We start from the raw sequence: 17,312 nt of genomic DNA, 5'->3' as shown, positions 1-17,312 counted from the left end.
ACTAGAGTTCTGTGATCTACTTTCCTGGTCTTTTTTTTTTTTTTTTTTTTTTTTTTTTAAACTTGTCTTGTCCAGCATCGTTGCAAACAGAATGATTGTCTGGCTGCTGTCTGGTGCTGGGCAATTTTACTCTATCAAGCAGGGATTTATACTACATGTATAAAGTCCCTCTTGATGACATGAAAAACTTTATTAAATCAGACTCTTAATGCTGGACTCGACCGGAGGGGACAGAGAGAGAGAGAGATAGAAAAGAAAGTAGAGAGAAGAGGGAGGGGAGAGAGAGGGACAGAAAGGGTGTGGGGAGTGCGGGTGGGGACTTAAAACATTATACAGAAAACCATGTAATCCATACTACTTGCAACATATATAGCTAAGATCATCCTGGCCAGTAGGTCATTACACAACTAGTTGATAATAGTAACAATAATAATAATCACAATAATAGTAATAATAATAATAGTAGTAGTAATAATAATAAGAGTAAGAGTAATAATAATAATAAGAACAGAAATAAAAAAAAAAAAGAAAAAAAAATATGATAATAGATATAAGTGAAACTGCTGTATTCAAGAACACGCGCAGAGAAACCTGTGTGGATATGCTGGAGAACTCGGCCACATGGCGACGCAAAGACTGTGTGGAGACGTTCAGGAAGGAGTGACCATGCAGAGTGATCATGCAGATGCCACCTCACTTGAACAGAGGCCAGAGTCAGGCCAGCGGTCCCGAGACCCAGGCCACCAGCCCCCCCGTAGGCTACAGATCCCGACCGGTCCACAGAGACGACCACTCGCCCGCCCAGGAAGGCAGCAGCAGGAGACCCCAGCAGGAGCCGCCCCGCGGACACAGGGCACCGGCCCCGGCAGGCCGAGGCCAGCAGTCCCCGACCCCCCCGGGCACCGGCCGCCCGGGACAGACGGGGCAGAGGGCCCGGGCCCAGGAGCGCAGGGACACCCCCCACCCCCACAGGCCAAGGGCCAGCACGCCACCCGGGGGGACCCGGCCCGCCCAGACGGCCACCGCCAGAGGCCAGCCCCACACCCCAGCGCCCAGCCGCACACCCCGAGAACCAGTCCTGCCCCCCCCCCAGACCAACACACACAAACACACACACTCTCCTTCCACTCCTCCATTCATCCTCCCACACATACACCATCCAACCCTTACATACTCTGTCCTCCCACACACACACACCATCCTTCCACCATCCATCCTTCCACACACACACCATCCTTCCACCATCCATCCTCCCACACACTCACCATCCTTCCACCATACACTCTCCCACACCTACCCCATCCTCCCACACACACATCATCCCTCCACCACTCATCCTCCCACACATACACCATCCTCCACCTTCACACCTCCCACACACACACACACACACACACCATCCTTCCACTACCCATCCTCCCACACATACATCATTCTCCTACACATACACCGTCCTCCCTCTCCTACACCAAACATCCACCTTCACGTACCCCATCCTCCCACACACACACACACCACCCCTCCATCACCCACTCTCCCAAACATACACCACTCCCCCACACACACACCATCCTCCCTCCCATACACCATCCATCCTCCTGTACACACACCATTCTTCCACCATCCATCCTCCCACACACTCCCCCTCCCTGCACCATACATTCTCCCACACATACCCCATCCTCCCCCACATACATCATCCCTCCACCATTCATCCTCCCACACCCACACCACCCCCCCTCCCACACACCACACATCCACCTCCACACACCCCACCCTCCCACACACACACACCACTCTCCCCCCCCCCCCCCCCCCACACACACACCACACTCCCCCCCCCCCCCCCCCCCACATACACACACACACACAAACAAACACCATCCCCCCACCACCATCCTCCCGCCACCCCACGCCGCGGGGGGACAGCCCCAGCCAGGAGGCGAGGAGACACGAGCCAGGCCCCCACCCCCCCCACCCCGCCCCAGTCCCCCACTCCCCACCCCCAAAACAGCACCTTCCCCCCAGGGCCAGCAGCCAAACCCCCCGGGACAGCCCGCCCACGCCCCGGGCCAACGCGACAGGCCACCCGGCCCGCCCCGCCCCCGGGCCATCCATGGAGACAGGGGCGCTTGAAGACCCCATCGCCCCTCCCTCCCCCACTAGTGAGGGAATATATTATGTGCTGTTTGCAATTAAAAAAAGAGGGTTAAAATTGGGGGGCAGTAACTGCATTGAGGAGGGGGTGGGGCCACCTGAGCAGTCCCACCCACCTGACCTCGCATGTTCCACCCCCCAAAACGTGTTTGTATGTTGCAAATGTTATTTGTGCTCAGTGACTAAGTGGAATTAAAAGCTGGGAGGCATGCTGCCGCTCAGCGAAGCAACGGGGCCACTATGATGACCCCCCCTGCCCCGCCCAGCGCAACAAGCACACCCCCCACGGCCCTACCTGTGTATGTAGTGAAGAGTGGGGAGGGGAGGGGTCAGGAGATGTAGGTCCAGAGGGGGGTAAGCCTCCCCCCTGGAAGACGACCCGCCAGTGGCTTAGGGCGCCCCCGTCCCCCGCCGGCCCCGAAGGGCGTCACAGGCCCAGAGCAGGCACCCCAACCCAGGCACGCCACGAACCCCCCCAGGGGCCAGCCACCAGCCCAAGGGGCCACTTTCCTCTTTCTGAGTGGGAGGGGGGCGAGGCTTCTTAGTGAAGACTCGAGATCTAGGATCTACTTTACTGGTCATAGTGAGGACTGGAGGTCTATGATCTACTTTCCTGGTCTTAGTGAGGACTGGATTTTTAGGATCTACCTTCCTGGTCTTAGTGAGGACTGGAGTTCTAGGATCTACTTTCTTGGTCTCAGTGAGGACTGGAGTTCTAGGATCTACGTTCCTGGTCTTAGTGAGGACTGGAGGTCTCTGATCTACTTTCCTGTCTTAGTGAGGACTGGAGTTCTAGGCTCTACCTTCCTGGTCTTATTGAGGACTGGAGTCCTTGGATCTATTTTCTTGGTCTTAGTGAGGACTGGAGTTCTAGAATCTATCTCCCTGGTCTTAGTGAGGACTGGAGTTTTAGGATCTACCTTCTTGGTCTTAGTGAGGACTGGAGTTCTATGATCTACGTTCCCGGTCTTAGTGAGGACTGGAGTTCTAGGATGTAACTTCCTGGTTTTAGTGAGGACTGGAGTCCTTGGATCTATTTTCTTGGTGTTAGTGAGGACTGGAGTTCTAGGATCTACGTTCCTGGTCTTAGTTAGGACTGAAGTTCTATGATCTACGTTCCTGGTCTTAGTAAGGACTGGAGTTCTATGATCTATGTTCCTGGTCTTAGTGAGGACTGGAGTTCTATGATCTACGTTCCTGGTCTTAGTGAGGACTAGAGTTCTGTGATCTACTTTCCTCGTCTTAGTGAGGACTCGAGATCTAGGATCTACTTTACTGGTCATAGTGAGGACTGGAGGTCTATGATCTACTTTCCTGGTCTTAGTGAGGACTGGATTTTTAGGATCTACCTTCCTGGTCTTAGTGAGGACTGGAGTTCTAGGATCTACTTTCCTGTCTTAGTGAGGACTGGAGTTCTAGGCTCTACCTTCCTGGTCTTATTGAGGACTGGAGTCCTTGGATCTATTTTCTTGGTCTTAGTAAGGACTGGAGTTCTAGGATCTACCTTCCTTGTCTTAGTGAGGACTGGAGTTCTAGAATCTACCTCCCTGGTCTTAGTGAGGACTGCAGTTCTAGGATCTACCTTCCTGGTCTTAGTGAGGACTGGAGTTCTAGGATCTACCTTCCTGGTCTTAGTGAGGACTGGAGTTCTAGGATCTACCTTCCTGGTCTTAGTGAAGACTGGAGATCTAGAATCTTCTTTCTTGGCCTTAGTGAGGACTGGAGTTCTGGGATCTACTTTCCTGGTCTTAGTGAGGACTGGAGGTCTATGATCTATGTTCCTGGTCTTAGTGAAGACTGGAGATCTAGGATCTTTCCTGTGCTTACTGAGACCTGGAGTTCTAGGATCTACTTTCCTGGTCTTAGTGAGGACTGGAGGTCTTTGATCTTCTTTCCTGTCTTAGTGAGGACTGGAGTTCTAGGCTCTACCTTCCTGGTCTTAGTGAGGACTGGAGTTCTAGGATCTACTTTCTTGGTCTTAGTGAAAACTGGAGATCTAGGAACTACTTTCCTGGTCTTAGTGAAGACTCGAGATCTAGGATCTACTTTACTGGTCATAGTGAGGACTGGAGGTCTATAATCTACTTTCCTGGTCTTAGTGAAAGCTGGAGATCTAGGATCTTTTTTCCTGGTTTTCATGAGGACTGGAGTTCTAGGATCTACTTTCCTGGTCTTAGTGAGGACTGGATTTTTAGGATCTACTTTCCTGGTCTTAGTGAGGACTGGAGGTCTATGATCTACGTTCCTGGTGTTAGTGAGGCCTAGAGTTTTGGGATTTACTTTCCTGGTCTTAGTGAAAACTGGATATCTAGGATCTACTTTCTTGGTCTCAGTGAGGACTGGAGGTCTTTGATCTACTTTCCTGGTCTGACTGAGGACTGGAGTTCTAGGATCTACTTTCTTGGTCTCAGTGAGGACTGGAGTTCTAGGATCTACGTTCCTGGTCTTAGTGAAGACTGGAGATCTAGGATTTACTTTCCTGGTCTTAGTGAAGACTGGAGATCTAGGATCTTTCATGTGTTTACTGAGACCTGGAGTTCTAGGATCTACTTTCCTGTCTTAGTGAGGACTGGAGTTCTAGAATCTACCTCCCTGGTCTTAGTGAGGACTGGAGTTCTAGGATCTACCTTCCTGGTCTTAGTGAGGACTGGAGTTCTAGGATCTACCTTCCTGGTCTTAGTGAAGACTGGAGATCTAGAATCTTCTTTCTTGGCCTTAGTGAGGACTGGAGTTCTGGGATCTACTTTCCTGGTCTTAGTGAGGACTGGAGGTCTATGATCTATGTTCCTGGTCTTAGTGAAGACTGGAGATCTAGGATCTTTCCTGTGCTTACTGAGACCTGGAGTTCTAGGATCTACTTTCCTGGTCTTAGTGAGGACTGGAGGTCTTTGATCTTCTTTCCTGTCTTAGTGAGGACTGGAGTTCTAGGCTCTACCTTCCTGGTCTTAGTGAGGACTGGAGTTCTAGGATCTACTTTCTTGGTCTTAGTGAAAACTGGAGATCTAGGAACTACTTTCCTGGTCTTAGTGAAGACTCGAGATCTAGGATCTACTTTACTGGTCATAGTGAGGACTGGAGGTCTATAATCTACTTTCCTGGTCTTAGTGAAAGCTGGAGATCTAGGATCTTTTTTCCTGGTTTTCATGAGGACTGGAGTTCTAGGATCTACTTTCCTGGTCTTAGTGAGGACTGGATTTTTAGGATCTACTTTCCTGGTCTTAGTGAGGACTGGAGGTCTATGATCTACGTTCCTGGTGTTAGTGAGGCCTAGAGTTTTGGGATTTACTTTCCTGGTCTTAGTGAAAACTGGATATCTAGGGTCTACTTTCTTGGTCTTAGTGAGGACTGGAGGTCTTTGATCTACTTTCCTGGTCTGACTGAGGACTGGAGTTCTAGAATCTACTTTCTTGGTCTCAGTGAGGACTGGAGTTCTAGGATCTACGTTCCTGGTCTTAGTGAAGACTGGAGATCTAGGATTTACTTTCCTGGTCTTAGTGAAGACTGGAGATCTAGGATCTTTCATGTGTTTACTGAGACCTGGAGTTCTAGGATCTACTTTCCTGTCTTAGTGAGGACTGGAGTTCTAGGCTCTACCTTCCTGGTCTTAGTGAGTACTGGAGTTCTAGGATCTACTTTCTTGGTCTTAGTGAAAACTGGAGATCTAGGAACTACTTTCCTGGTCTTAGTGAGGACTGGATTTTTAGGATCTACCTTTCTGGTCTTAGTGAGGACTGGAGGTCTATGATCTACGTTCCTGGTGTTAGTGAGGCCTAGAGTTTTGGGATTTACTTTCTTGGTCTTAGTGAAAACTGCATATCTAGGATCTACTTTCTTGGCCTTAGTGAGGACTGGAGGTCTATGATCTACTTTCCTGTCTTAGTGAGGACTGGAGTTCTAGGCTCTACCTTCCTGGTCTTAGTGAGGACTGGAGTTCTAGGATCTACTTTCTTGGTCTCAGTGAGGACTGGAGTTCTAGGATCTACGTTCCTGGTCTTAGTGAGGACTGGAGGTCTATGATCTACTTTCCTGTCTTAGTGAGGACTGGAGTTCTAGGCTCTACGTTCCTGGTCTTATTGAGGACTGGAGTCCTTAGATCTATTTTCTTGATCTTAGTAAGGACTGGAGTTCTAGGATCTACCTTCCTTGTCTTAGTGAGGACTGGAGTTCTAGAATCTACCTCCCTGGTCTTAGTGAGGACTGGAGTTCTAGGATCTACCTTCCTGGTCTTAGTGAGGACTGGAGTTCTAGGATCTACCTTCCTGGTCTTAGTGAGGACTGGAGTTCTAGGATCTACCTTCCTGGTCTTAGTGAGGACTGGAGTTCTGGGATCTACCTTCCTGGTCTTAGTGAAGACTGGAGATCTAGAATCTTCTTTCTTGGCCTTAGTGAGGACTGGAGTTCTGGGATCTACTTTCCTGGTCTTAGTGAGGACTGGAGGTCTATGATCTATGTTCCTGGTCTTAGTGAGGACTAGAGTTCTGTGATCTACTTCCTGGTCTTAGTGAAGACTGGAGATCTATGATCTACGTTCCTGGTCTTAGTGAAGACTGGAGATCTAGGATCTTTCCTGTGCTTACTGAGACCTGAAGTTCTAGGATCTACTTTGCTGGTCTTAGTGAGGACTGGAGGTCTTTGATCTTCTTTCCTGTCTTAGTGAGGACTGGAGTTCTAGGTTCTACCTTCCTGGTCTTAGTGAGGACTGGAGTTCTAGGATCTACTTTCTTGGTCTTAGTGAAAACTGGAGATCTAGGAACTACTTTCCTGGTCTTAGTGAAGACTCGAGATCTAGGATCTACTTTACTGGTCATAGTGAGGACTGGAGGTCTATGATCTACTTTCCTGGTCTTAGTGAAAGCTGGAGATCTAGGATCTTTTTTCCTGGTTTTCATGAGGACTGGAGTTCTAGGATCTACTTTCCTGGTCTTAGTGAGGACTGGATTTTTAGGATCTACTTTCCTGGTCTTAGTGAGGACTGGAGGTCTATGATCTACGTTCCTGGTGTTAGTGAGGCCTAGAGTTTTGGGATTTACTTTCCTGGTCTTAGTGAACACTGGATATCTAGGATGTACTTTCTTGGCCTTAGTGAGGACTGGAGGTCTATGATCTACTTTCCTGGTCTTACTGAGGACTGGAGTTCTAGGATCTACTTTCTTGGTCTCAGTGAGGACTGGAGTTCTAGGATCTACGTTCCTGGTCTTAGTGAAGACTGGAGATCTAGGATTTACTTTCCTGGTCTTAGTGAAGACTGGAGATCTAGGATCTTTCATGTGTTTACTGAGACCTGGAGTTCTAGGATCTACTTTCCTGTCTTAGTGAGGACTGGAGTTCTAGGCTCTACCTTCCTGGTCTTAGTGAGGACTGGAGTTCTAGGATCTACTTTCTTGGTCTTAGTGAAAACTGGAGATCTAGGAACTACCTTCCTCGTCTTAGTGAAGACTCGAGATCTAGGATCTACTTTACTGGTCATAGTGAGGACTGGAGGTCTATGATCTACTTTCCTGGTCTTAGTGAAAGCTGGAGATCTAGGATCTTTTTTCCTGGTATTCATGAGGACTGGAGTTCTAGGATCTACTTTCCTGGTCTTAGTGAGGACTGGATTTTTAGGATCTACTTTCCTGGTCTTAGTGAGGACTGGAGGTCTATGATCTACGTTCCTGGTGTTAGTGAGGCCTAGAGTTTTGGGATTTACTTTCCTGGTCTTAGTGAAAACTGGATATCTAGGATCTACTTTCTTGGCCTTAGTGAGGACTGGAGGTCTATGATCTACTTTCCTGGTCTTACTGAGGACTGGAGTTCTAGGATCTACTTTCTTGGTCTCAGTGAGGACTGGAGTTCTAGGATCTACGTTCCTGGTCTTAGTGAAAACTGGAGATCTAGGATCTACTTTCCTGGTCTTAGTGAAGACTGGAGATCTAGGATCTACTTTCCTGGTCTTAGTGAAAACTGCATATCTAGGATCTACTTTCTTGGCCTTAGTGAGGACTGGAGGTCTATGATCTACTTTCCTGTCTTAGTGAGGACTGGAGTTCTAGGATCTACGTTCCTGGTCTTAGTGAAAACTGGAGATCTAGGATCTACTTTCCTGGTCTTAGTGAAGACTGGAGATCTAGGATCTACTTTCCTGGTCTTAGTGAAAACTGCATATCTAGGATCTACTTTCTTGGCCTTAGTGAGGACTGGAGGTCTATGATCTACTTTCCTGTCTTAGTGAGGACTGGAGTTCTAGAATCTATGTTTCTGGTCTTAGTGAGGACTAGAGTTCTAGGATCTACTTTCCTGGTCTTAGTGAGGTGTGTACGTCTATGATCTATGTTCCCGGTCTTAGTGAGGACTGGAGTTCTAGGATGTAACTTCCTGGTTTTAGTGAGGACTGGAGTCCTTGGATCTATTTTCTTGGTGTTAGTGAGGACTGGAGTTCTAGGATCTACGTTCCTGGTCTTAGTTAGGACTGAAGTTCTATGATCTACGTTCCTGGTCTTAGTAAGGACTGGAGTTCTATGATCTACGTTCCTGGTCTTAGTGAGGACTGGAGTTTTATGATCTATGTTCCTGGTCTTAGTGAGGACTAGAGTTCTGTTATCTACTTTCCTGGTCTTAGTGAGGTGTGTACGTCTATGATCTACGTTCCCGGTCTTAGTGAGGACTGGAGTTCTAGGATGTAACTTCCTGGTTTTAGTGAGGACTGGAGTCCTTGGATCTATTTTCTTGGTGTTAGTGAGGACTGGAGTTCTAGGATCTACGTTCCTGGTCTTAGTTAGGACTGAAGTTCTATGATCTACGTTCCTGGTCTTAGTAAGGACTGGAGTTCTATGATCTACGTTCCTGGTCTTAGTGAGGACTGGAGTTCTATGATCTACGTTCCTGGTCTTAGTGAGGACTAGAGTTCTGTGATCTACTTTCCTGGTCTTAGTGAGGACTAGAGTTCTGTGATCTACTTTCCTCGTCTTAGTGAGGACTGGAGATCTAGGATCTACTTTCCTGGTCTTAGTGAGGACTGGAGATCTAGGATCTACTTCCATGGTCTTAGTGAGGACTGGAGCAGCAGCATTCTGGACTAACTGCAGGTGTCTGACTAACTTTTTTGGGAGACCTGTGAGGACAGTATGACAGTAGTCCAGTCTACCAAAGATAAATACATGGATCAGTTTTTCTAAATCCTGCTGAATCATCAGTCCTTTAGTCATCCAGATTTTCTTGAAGTGATAACAGGCCGACTTCACAGTTAATATAACTGCTAAAATCCATGTCTGAGGTCAGGACTACTCCCAGGTCTGAGTCCAGGACTGCTTCCAGGTTTCTGGCTTGGTTGGTAGTTATGAACTTTGCTGTTTGAAGCTGAGAACTGACTTTTAAATTTCCTTCTTTCGCTCCCAAAACTGTTATTTCAATTTAGCCTTCATGTAACTGAAGGAAGTTCTGGCCCATTTGATCTTTAATCTGATCCATGCAGGTGATGAGAGTCTGGATGGGACTGTAGTCTCCTGGTGAGATGGTTATGTAGATGTGTGTGTCATCAGCATAACTGTGGTAACATGTTTAGTTGTTTCCATAATGTGAGTGGCAGCATGTCGATGTTGAACAGTAGTGGCTCCAGGATGGAGCCTTGGGGAGCTCCACAGGTTATTTAGGTTCTCTCAGATTTAGTTACCTATAGACACAAAGTAGTCCCTGTCATTTAAACAGGACTCAAACCAGTTAACTGCAGAGCCAGAAAGTCCAGCCCAGTTTAGTCCTGCTCTGGTAGTTCTAAATATAAGGAGCATAAAAAGTAACCCATCTGTTACTAACCCTCAGCCACAAAATGACAATTTCTATTCTAGTAAATAATAAGTTAACTAACTCAGAAACAACTTGTTAAATCACCAACCACACAGTAATTAATGTGATCACTGACCTGGTAACTAACTCACTGTGTAACTTAGGCCCAATCCCATTTCACCCCTTGGCCCTACCCCTTACCCCTACCCCTTGCCCCTTACCCCTTAAAACGGAGCTAGAAGGGGTAGGGCTGAAAAGTCCACCCCTACGAATTGGGACACCCCTTCAACAGTCACATACGTCATCAGTAGTCACTAAAGAACATTTTACACAGATACTGGAAGAAACTAAATAAAAAAAACCAATAAATATTAGCCGGCATTGCTCTTAAAGTGTATTCTTAAAGTGTATTCCAGCGTGAGAAATCAGAGGTTTAGCGTGAGAGCGTAAGAAGCCATTCAAATGCACGAGTCTAACGGCCGATGCGTGAGAGTAGCCCTGTAAACAAACGCAGTGTACTGGCTCGCACAGTGGTTCACCACGGTCTCGTGCTGCTACATGCTGCTGTCAAACATGACATGAGAGAGATCACTCCACAAGAGCGTTCAGTCGAGATACTGCATAGTGAAACCTGTTGTCATACACAGTCTATGGTGCAGTAAGATGGAGGGGGGCTAATGAAAACTATCGCGGCGGCAAACTTGTTGCGCTCATTTTTTCGTTACCGTGCAATTAATTGACTTATTGCTTATCGACAGGCATATGTAGGACGTAAAGTACGAATTTTGCATGCCATTAAAATTAATCGTGTGTGCTGGTATACGCTCTTTTCTCTGTGCCTTTTTTTTTTTTTTTTTTTTTTTTTGCGAGTGTGTGTTGTCCTGCATCTCAAGAAAGCGTGATGTGCGTAGAAACACTTGCTTTCTCATATAGAACAGGAAATTTTTCATACCCCTCCGTTTCAAGTGTGCCTCTGAAAAATCTTCGTTTGAAGGGGTATATAGCCCTACCCCTTACCCCTACCCCTCGGTCCTAAAAGGAATTGGGACACCCCTACCCCTTCACGTGAACGCGCAAAACGAAGGGGAAGGGCTAAGGGGTAGGGCCAAGGGGTGAAATGGGATTCACCCTTAGACTAGCACATCAGTGAAACATCATTGACCTCTTAGCTAACCCTTTAACTTAAAATGCAACTTATCACATATCACTGAGTTTATTCAGTCTTTTCTTTTACGTTATTTTCCTTCTGGTTTTTAACAGGTGAGGGGCAGCGCATATGGAAGATAAAATAGAAATTAAAATTTACAGTAACCTACAGGAATCACAGAATACCAGTACAGTACACAGGCTGTGTAGCAGATATGCTTCTGGTACGCAGGAGTTAAATGTTCCAGTCTTCGTATCCCTTTTTCCAGGAATTCCTTTTGTTTTTTCTTTTTAAAGATACAATATCATTGTTTCAATGTGGTGGATTGAGTTGATAATATTTATACAAAGCTTCAATAAATGTGTGCCACTGTCACCAAGTCCTCTGGGGAAATTTTCAACATACAGGCAAATGAAAGAAAAATCTTATGCTGTGTCCAGGGTTTCAAAAGTTACTTGTTTGACTTCCCAGAAGGTCTTCAATGTCAAACAGGACTAAAAGACATTAAAATAGTCTGCAGAGTCACCGTAAGTTAATATATTGTTTACAATCGAGGACATTAGTATAGGCTTAAAAGAAAGCATAAAATGCTGGATTTAGGGTCAGAGTCAGGGTTAAATCACAGATCATGGTAAAAACGGCAATGGTACTCATACAGACCTTTTCCAGTCACCTTGATCACTCAAAACGCTTTACACTTCATGTCACATTCACCCCTTCACACACACTCATAACCCGATAGACACATCTGGAGGAAATGCAGGGTTCAGTGTCTTGCCTAAGGAAACTTCAGCATATAGTCAGGGAAGCGTGGAATCGATCCATTGACCTTCTGGTTGCAATACGACTACTCTTCCTCCTCACCTACAGATGCGCATTATGAAATATATACAAAATTTTAATAACCCTTGAGAACTTACATGATATAACATGAAATAACAAAGTTTTATTGAAGTAAAACTCGGTGTGTTTCCACCGCCTCCATCCTGATGTTCTCCCAGCTTGTTTCCACTTCGATTCTATTCTATTCTATTCTACAGTCATTTATCAGACGCTTTTTTCCAAAGCGATTTACATTTGTGAGGAAGAACAACACAAGCATGAATTCAAACAAGATGGGACGTAATAATTAAGTTGTAGTCAGACTACTGGAGTCCAGGTGGACCAGGTGCTGTCATATAGTGCTAGAGGCAGTGCTTATAATTTTTTTTTTTTTTTTTTAGTTTTTTTTGGTAGTTTTTTTTGTAGTTTTTGTAAGTCATTTTGTTTAAATACCAACATCACGATTTCATCACACAATATCATCTTGGGCATAAGTGCACGCAGCTTATTCAGTACTTGGTTGAGCCAAAGAGCTGGACAAATCTTTCTACCTCATTCTGAGTAGAAGAGTTAAGCTAAGTGTTGAAATGCTCTATAAACAACTGAGTCTTTAGCTTGCTTTTAAGAGGGGATAAGGACTCTGCAGATCGGACAGAGTTTGGTAGATGGTTCCACTACCGGGGAACAACAGAGGAGAAGAGTCTAGCTACTGATGTGGCGCCACCTTGTGGTGGGAGCACTAGGCGTCTTTCACTGGCAGAGCGTAACTGTGGAGAGGGAGTGTAGCTCTGGATTAAGGAGTGGAGGTAGACCGGAGCCGTTTGGGTTATTGTTTTGTAAGCCAGAAGCAGAGCTTTGAATCTGATGCGCTGCATCAGCCAGTGGAGAGCGATTAGCAGCAGAGTGACATGAGCTCTTTTGGGCTGGTTGAAGACCAGACATGCTGCTGCGTTCTGGATCATCTGCAGAGGTTTAACTGAGCATGCAGACAGGCCAGCCAGTAAGGAGTTGCAGTAGTCAATGCGTGAAATGACCAGAGCCTGGACCAGGAGCTGGCTCGTGTGTTTAGTCAGGTAGGGTCTGATCCTCCTGATGTTGTAGAGAGCAAATCTGCAAGATTGAGCAAGCGAGGCAATGTGGTCCTTAAAGGTCAACTGGTTGTCTACCATGACACCAAGATTCCTGGTAAAAGACATAGACACAAGCGTGATAGATACAAGGCTGGGAAGACAATAAGCTCAGTCTTGGACAGATTTAGCTGAAGGTGGCGATCCTTCATCCATGCGGAGATATCAGCAACATGCTGATATTCACATTGAGACGTTTGTGTCGTCAGGTGGAAAAGTCTGGAAGTCCCACAGGATCTTAGCTCGGTTATTCTCTACCACTTTCAGAGGTGTTTCCCCACCTTGACCTCGGGGTTTCCAGTCAGCACAGATGTTCCTGTAGACTATACCAGCCACTTGGTTATGACGCTCCTTGTAAGCTTTCCCTGCCAGCATCTTACACCCTGCAGTTATGTGCTGGGTTGTCTCAGGGGTCTCTTTGCACAGTCTGTACCTGGGGTCTTGTCTTGTATGTTAGATCTGGGCCTCTATTGCTCTGGTGCTCAAGGCCTGCTCCTGTGCAGCTATGATCAGTGCCTCTGTGCTGTCTTTCAGTCCAGCCCTTTCTAGCTATTGGTAGGATTTCTCAATATCAGCCACTTCAGTTATCTGTCGGTGGTACATCCCATGGAGGGGCTTTTCCTCCCATGATGGTTCCTCCATCACCACATGATCTGTTTTCCACTGCCTGAGACATTCACTGAGCACTTAGTCTGGTGGGGCCATCTTCCTGATGTATTCAAGGATATTGGATGTTTCCAATTCAGCACCCTGAGACTGTAATATATATATATGCACTGCCTCTAGCACTACATGACAGCACCTGGTCCAACTGGACTCCAGCAGTCTGACTACCACTTAATGATGACATCCCATCTTGTTTGAATTCTTGCTTGTGTTGTTCTTACTCTCAAATGTAAGTTGCTAAATGACTATAGAATAGAATAGAATACCAGTGTGTACCAACGTTCTCTCAGCATCTTCCCACCTCCTCCCAGTGCGTCCAGCTGCAGAGTAGTATCTACTGATGCAGGTTCCTCTGTCTGTGCAGACATGCTTGTCTCCTGGTTACCAGAAGTCCCCCATTATATTACTGACTTATTAACTAACCTGTTACTAAGAGGTAACAAATAACCCTAACTGACCTGTTAACCAATGAGTTGTTACCAGTCTAACTAACCCATTACTAAGAGGTAACGATGGATTAATTGACTTTAGTCCATTTGTTACCTCTAGTGAGTTTTTACCAGGTTAACTAACCTGTCACTGACTTGTTAACGCTGATGATTTTCACCTACAGAACAGTCAGCTGATCATCCAGAAGACTCGACTAGATGGCATTACTTATCCTTCCTCCCTCCCTCCTGGCTGTATCCTCAGGCTCCATCCGTACTATGTCAATAAATCCCGCCCACCTCGACGCACCCATCAGCGCTTCTTCTCCCTGGCCCATAATGCATCGCTGCTTCCCCTGGCCAAAGCCCCAGCTGACAGACCGGTGGACCTGCAACTGGTCAGCCACCTTACTCCAGCACCAGGTGTCCCATTAGCATCAGGAGCTCTCCCATTGGCTGCAGTTTATCGAGGTCCTGCCCACCCCATGAGTGCTGATATTATTGGACAAACTGGGCAGGAACACCCCCCATCCCTCCCTGTACTCATGCCCCTCCACTCCCTGTCCAGCCCAAACATCACTACTCCCAGAATTCCTTGTTCAGCTGCCTCAGACAAGTCAGGCTACTTCCTCTTCCAGGTGGTGTTGACACCACCAGCTCCCACCAACACCTCTCAGGATGCACTGGGTCTCAAATTACACCGATCAATCAAAGAGGAGCAGGAGGAGGAAGAGAAGCAGGAGGATATAGTCACTGAATTGCAACTTACAACCGAGGAGATGAAGATGGAGGTGAGACAAATGGAGGAGGACAACACTGCCTCTGCATCAATAGTAAGTCCAGTTTCATCCTCCACGGGAGGTGAGGAGGAGAAGAGAAAGGAGGAGTGTTCAGTGTTGGCTGTAAGCCTGAATGGAGGAGAAAACACAGATGGACAAAATCAAGAGAGAAGAGAGGAAAGTGGAGGAGGTGATGGGGAGGATGAGGCAGTAGGAGGAGAACAGGGAGGAGAGAGGGAGGAAGAGGACTGTGGAGAGAGGGATGATGCGGGAGGAGACAATAAGGAAGATGGCGACAAAGATAAAGATGAAGACCAAGACCGTCAGGGTGATGAGGAGGAGGAGGAGGAGGAGGAGGAGGAGGAAGACTTTGATGATCTCACACAGGACGAAGATGAGGAGGAAGTGATGTCATCAGCATCAGAAGAGTCGGTGCTCTCAGTTCCAGAGTTACAGGTAAACAGAAAGTAACCTGGACGTAAAAAGGAAGTAAACTGAAGGTAAACAAGAAGTAACCTGGAGGTCAACAGTAAGTAAACTGAAGGTTAACAGTAAGTAAACTGAAGGTTAACAGGAAGTAAACTGAAGGTTAACAGGAAGTAAACTGGAGGTAAACAGGAAGTAAACTAAAGATAAAAAGGAATAAACTGGAGGTAAACAGGAAGCAACCAAAGTCCTGAACCAGAGAGCAGAACTAACATACCTGGATATTTCTGTTACCTGGTGAACTTACCCAGACATTCAGGATCCCAATTAGCAGCAGTTTATGTTGGAATATTAATTCCTCACCGTGATGACACAAGTAGATGTGGTTCCATAAATTCATGGTTCTTAAGTATTGCAAGCTCATTATCTCAGATGCAACTCTAGTGGAGCTAAACGAGAACAAGTCAAGAACAAGGACAGAAACTTTCTTCTAAGACCTCAGTGACAAGGCTTTATTTCTTCATCTAAAGCAGTGGTTCCCAACCTCTTGAGGCACCCTTTTCATGCAAATAATAAAAAGCCATGGACCCCCTGCCCCATCCAGTGCTGAAACCATGCTGGTTTTATGCTTTCAAAACGGGAGATTCTCACAATAAATAATTTGCTGGTGAGTCCTGTCCTTCCATAAAGCCAAAGTTAAATTAATAACATTTTTTTCTTATGTACAATGTGTGGACATTAATCAAAATGGCTCTTAATGTTTAAAGCCTCAGGAACCCCCTGTGTTCTTTGGAGGGGAGTCCCAGATCCCAGGTTGAGAACCAGTGATCTAAAAGATGCATCTATCCCTAAAAATGCTTTTTCTTCTAAGCCTCCTCTCACCATCCACCACCAAAGTGGACAGGATGTTCTAAGAATAGGCGGGGCATTTTCCAAGAGATCTGATTGGTCAGGGGGTGGCTATTTTATATTCATGATCTCTGATCCAGAACATAACCTGCTCCGGAGCAGGTTAGCCGTTCAGTGTAAGTTACCATGGTGATTTCCCGGTAAAAACTTAACAAGCTTCATAGGATGAAAAAACCTGGGTTAACCCTGAGGTTACCTCCTGTTTCTTCACCAGGTCAGATGGTCAGCTTTACACATTATGCTGAGTCATTATTTACTGAACAGAAACTAAAATTCAAAATCTGTTAAAAACTGAGTCCATCATCACTGCTTCACAGGAAGTCAGAGATTCAGCTGCTTATCTTTGAACTGATTAATTGAGCATCACCCGCGTTTCATTCAAGTGTGTAAAAACCCAAAACCAAGGTGGAAAGACACCAGGAATGATAACCAGGTTATTTCCAAACTATCTGGAGTCCATCATTCTACAGACAGAAAGTTTAATCACAGGAGATCTGGGGTGTCCACATCTGGAGCGGGTTAGGTTTTCAGCATCAGTTACCATGGTGACACATTCCGGGAAGGAGTTAATTAGATTGATGAGTCCAGAGCTGAACCTGAGGTTACCTTCCCTTAAAGCTGCTTAGTCCAGACCAGAGGACATAGAACCATAATACATAGAACCTTTGAGTTTAACCCGGGTGGAGTTTCTCACCCAGCTGTTTTTAGATAGTTAATTGGCTGCAGGTGAGCGATGATGTCATCACTAGCTCTGTTGTCTTGACGACCAGCTGTTGTGTCCTGCAGGAGACCATGAAGCAGCTGACATGGCTGGCTGCAGAGCGGCGACTCTGTGCAGACGGAGACTCGGAGGAGGAGCATTCTCCCATCTCCGCTGGCTCTCAGGAAGAGGAGGAAGAGGAGGAGGAGGAGGGACCGAAGGGTGAGGTTTTCGGGGATGAGAGGAGTGGTAAGGTGGTCTTAGACGAGGAGATGCCCTCTGGGGCAGGGACACCCAGAGGAGGAGGACGATGTCCCAGGCGAGGACGAGGTGAGAGCTGTCTCTGATGGACATCAGTCTCTGCTTCAGACTCAACATCTGAATGTCTCATGT

At 46.5% G+C, this 17,312-nt stretch overlaps 1 protein-coding gene across 5 annotated transcripts in view; it reads left to right on the top strand.

Moving 5' to 3' along the window:
- The window catches only part of gon4lb (gon-4 like b), a 125,675-nt gene that overhangs the window by 85,858 nt on the left and 22,505 nt on the right, over window positions 1–17,312 (top strand). For all 5 annotated transcript variants that reach the window (XR_006010634.1, XM_041986880.1, XM_041986881.1 and 2 more), the window contains exons 19-20: window positions 14,291–15,340; window positions 17,006–17,249. Coding sequence is in view for 4 of the 5 variants with exons in the window: in XM_041986880.1 (XP_041842814.1) it covers window positions 14,291–15,340; window positions 17,006–17,249 (1,294 nt within the window). In the remaining variant the exon portion in view is untranslated. The remainder of the gene's footprint in view (window positions 1–14,290; window positions 15,341–17,005; window positions 17,250–17,312) is intronic.

The sequence above is a fragment of the Melanotaenia boesemani genome, chromosome 6 (assembly GCF_017639745.1).
Source record: "Melanotaenia boesemani isolate fMelBoe1 chromosome 6, fMelBoe1.pri, whole genome shotgun sequence".
Lineage (NCBI taxonomy): Eukaryota > Metazoa > Chordata > Actinopteri > Atheriniformes > Melanotaeniidae > Melanotaenia > Melanotaenia boesemani.
Note: the sequence above shows the minus strand (reverse complement) of the source record. Positions and strands in the feature narration are given on the sequence as shown.